The sequence below is a fragment of the Octopus bimaculoides genome, chromosome 28 (genome assembly GCF_001194135.2).
Source record: "Octopus bimaculoides isolate UCB-OBI-ISO-001 chromosome 28, ASM119413v2, whole genome shotgun sequence".
Classification (NCBI taxonomy): Eukaryota; Metazoa; Mollusca; class Cephalopoda; order Octopoda; family Octopodidae; genus Octopus; species Octopus bimaculoides.
Genome location: NC_069008.1, coordinates 3,074,986 through 3,078,516, shown reverse-complemented (window position 1 = coordinate 3,078,516; position 3,531 = coordinate 3,074,986). Strand labels below are relative to the sequence as shown.

The following is a 3,531-nucleotide window of genomic DNA, read 5'->3' as shown; positions in this document are numbered from 1 at the left end:
CACACACACACACACACATAAGGCGGTGAGCTGGCAGAAACGTTAGCACGCCGGGCGAAATGCTTCGCGGTATTTCGTCTGCCGCTACGTTCTGAGTTCAAATTCCGCCGAGGTCGACTTTGCCTTTCATCCTTTCGGGGTCGATTAAATAAGTACCAGTTACGCACTGGCGTCGATATAATCGACTTAATCCGTTTGTCTGTCATTGTTTGTCCCCTCTGTGTGTAGCCCCTTGTGTAAAGAAATAACACACATGTAAGCTATAGGTAAGTGTGTGTGTGTTTCTGCACTCTAGTTAATCGTTTTAGGCTGGTTTTTTTTTTTGTTGTATTAGTCACTTATCACATGTTCACCCTGTGCCTCCCCTCTGATCCTGGCGTCTCTCTCTTCCATTTAAAGGGTCACATTGGCATGTCAACATACGGCATCGTCTGGTTGAAGGAAGAAGGTCTGGTCACCGAAATTATCCGACTTGCTGAGGAGTGCGGCGTGTTCTCTGTGAGAGGGTGAGTACACCTTGACGCACAGACAGACTGGCAAGAGTAATACCATTGTCAGCATCGTGATTGTCATCAACGTCATCACTTTCATCATACTCGTCGTCGTCGTTGTCGTCATCGTCATCATAACTATCATTGGAGTCATTATCTTCGTCATCATCATCACTATCATCACATTACTTATTGTCATCATCATCATCATCATCAAATCATTTTCATTTTGCTCATCGTCATCATCACATCATTGTTATTGTCATCATCACCATCCTCCCCCTCCTCCTCATCGTCATCATCATAATTGTGTCATTGTTACTTTCATCATCACAATCATCATCATATCACTGTTATTGTCATTATCATCATCATCATAATCATCGCCGTCATCACTATTATTGTCATCATTATCGTCATCATCATCATCATCATCCTCCTCATCATTTTCATAAACCTTATCTCCCAGATCGTTCTCCGTGAGAGGGTGAGTACACTTTGACGCACAGACAGACTGGGCAGCTCTCCAGTTTGACGGCTCCTGTCAAATTGTCCAGTCCATGCCAGCATGGGAAACGAACATTAAATAATAATAATAATAATAATAACAACAAATAATCTAAAAAATAGTAATGCATTGTTATTACTTTGTTTTCCATCATGACTACCCGTCTGATAAGGGTACACCAGGCACATGCATCACAACCACATGTGCGCAACATGGTGATCTCATATCAAGATAAACAGTGTATGACCTCGCACGTGGGACCCAGTTAGAATTTTCTTCAGGTTGAGTAGCCCATCCTGCTCAAAAGATCCCTGAATAAGGATGATGAACGAAACGGCCTTGTTTCCAAAGGTGAATAATTCAAACCCCAAAGAATTCCTCTCAACACATGGATATGATGCTCCCCCACTACTTCTGCTCGTCATCAGAGATGCACATATCGTCAGCTGCTAACGGACATGCAGAATCGTTAGCACACTGGCCAAAATGCTACTAATTATTTCATCCGTCTTTATGTTCAGAGTTCAAATTCCACTGAGGTCAACTTCCTCTTTTTGGGGTCAATAAATTAAGTACCAGTTGAGTACTGGGGACGATGTAATTGACTTAACCCCTTCCCCAAAATTTCAGGCCTTGTGCCTATAATAGAAAGGGTTATTATCATTATCTCTGCCTTAACGAAGGCGGAGGTATTGTTTTCAGCCGTGCTTGTTTGTCCGTGGACAAGATATCTCAAGAACCACTGGATGGATTCGGATGAAACTTTTAGAGATGTTGGGCTTAATGACTGGCACAAACTGATTAGATTCTGGGATCGATCCGGTACCAAACAAGGATTCTGGATTATTTTTCCTGTTTTTTTACTGAATCTTTGAGAGCAGTCCGGTTCATTTTTAGTATTCTCGTTTGTGAGAGCAATCGAGTTTATTTCCCACACAGCTCAAGGATGGAACATCCCGCTGGAAATCAAACTCATCACCTTACGAGTGTGAGCTGAGTACCCTGACCACAAAGCCACCTAATGTTAAAGCCCATGTATAAATATACTACCTTAATATTCGAGCGCAGGCGTTGCCAGTGCCACTGGATTGGCTCCTGTGCAGGTGGTGACACGTAAAAAACACCATTTGAGCGTGGCCGTTGCCAGTACCGCCTGACTGGCCCTCGTGCCGGTGGCACGTCAAAGCACCCACTATACTCTCGGAGTGGTTGGCGTCAGGAAGAGCATCCAGCTGTAGAAACTCTGCCAGATCAGATTGGAGCCTGGTGCAGCCATCTGGTTCACCAGTCCCCGGTCAAATCGTCCAACCCATGCTAGCATGGAAAGCAGATGTTAAATGATAATGATGATAGTGATGATGATGATCTCAATCTTTGACCCAAAATTGCCTTACAAGTGTTAATATATAACTCTAGTAAGTATATAATCTAGTGTAATCCGGTATATTAGATTTTAATATTTTGTTTAACATAGAATATATTGATATATAATACAAAAGTAATGTACAAAATAGTATTGTGATATTGTATTACCATGTTTTCTTTTTTCAAAAATAAAGTGGGAGGGGAAGTACTTTGCAATTTAATATTGAAGTTACAAGCTCCACTAATTCTTTAATTTTAATTGTAATTTTAGTGTAAAAAAAAAGCAGTTTATCGTAAGCCAATTAAAATCAGTATTATATATGTATGTATGTATGTATATAGCTGTTTGTGTGTGTGCTTGTGGACACATTCTTCGTGTGTTTACTTAAGTATGAGTCGCACTTTTTCCACGTGAGTTGAGGCACAAGTGTAACTCATTCACGAATACTTTGTGTGTGTATGTGTGTGTGTGTGTGTGAGATAGATTCTCCTGTTTGTTTTTGATGTATGGAGATCCGACACCCCATATATTCTTTGTCAGTCTTAATACTTATGTTGAACATATTACGTATATTAAGATCCACACCAAGTTATCAGTCTTGCAATTCCTAAGCAAAATATATATATATATATATATATACTAGCAGTTAAGCCCGGTTTCACCCGGTCGGTTTGGATGATGTGGCTGTAAAACCTGCTCTGTGTAAGCATTCAACTTGTTTGGGTATGCTTACGTTAAAAAACAGTTTTAGAATGACTCTTTTCTGTCAAAACGCTAAAAATAACTGACCAGCAAAAAAAGTAAAAGAGTAAAAGAGAGTGCACACACATATACACACATACACACACACACATGCACACACAGACACACTCACACATGCATTTACACACACACACACGCATGCACACACAAACACATACACACACATACGGCGAGATAGCAGAAACGTTAGCACGCCAGGCAAGATGCTTAGCGGTATTTCGTCTGCCGCTACGTTCTGAGTTCAAATTCCGCCGAGGTCGACTTTGCCTTTCATCCTTTCGGGGTCGATTAAATAAGTACCAGTTACACACTGGGGTCGGTATAATCGACTTAATCCATTTGTCTATCCTTGTTTGTCCCCTCTGTGTGTAGCCCCTTGTGGGTAGTAAAGAAATAACACACAT

At 41.1% G+C, this 3,531-nt stretch overlaps 1 protein-coding gene across 1 annotated transcript in view; it reads left to right on the top strand.

Annotated features, from left to right (window-relative positions):
• LOC106881749 (rapamycin-insensitive companion of mTOR) overlaps positions 1-3,531 on the top strand; it is a 67,533-nt gene that overhangs the window by 42,393 nt on the left and 21,609 nt on the right. The window contains exons 24-25 of the mRNA XM_052977736.1: positions 400-506; positions 2,636-2,657. Coding sequence (XP_052833696.1) covers positions 400-506; positions 2,636-2,657 — 129 coding nt within the window. The remainder of the gene's footprint in view (positions 1-399; positions 507-2,635; positions 2,658-3,531) is intronic.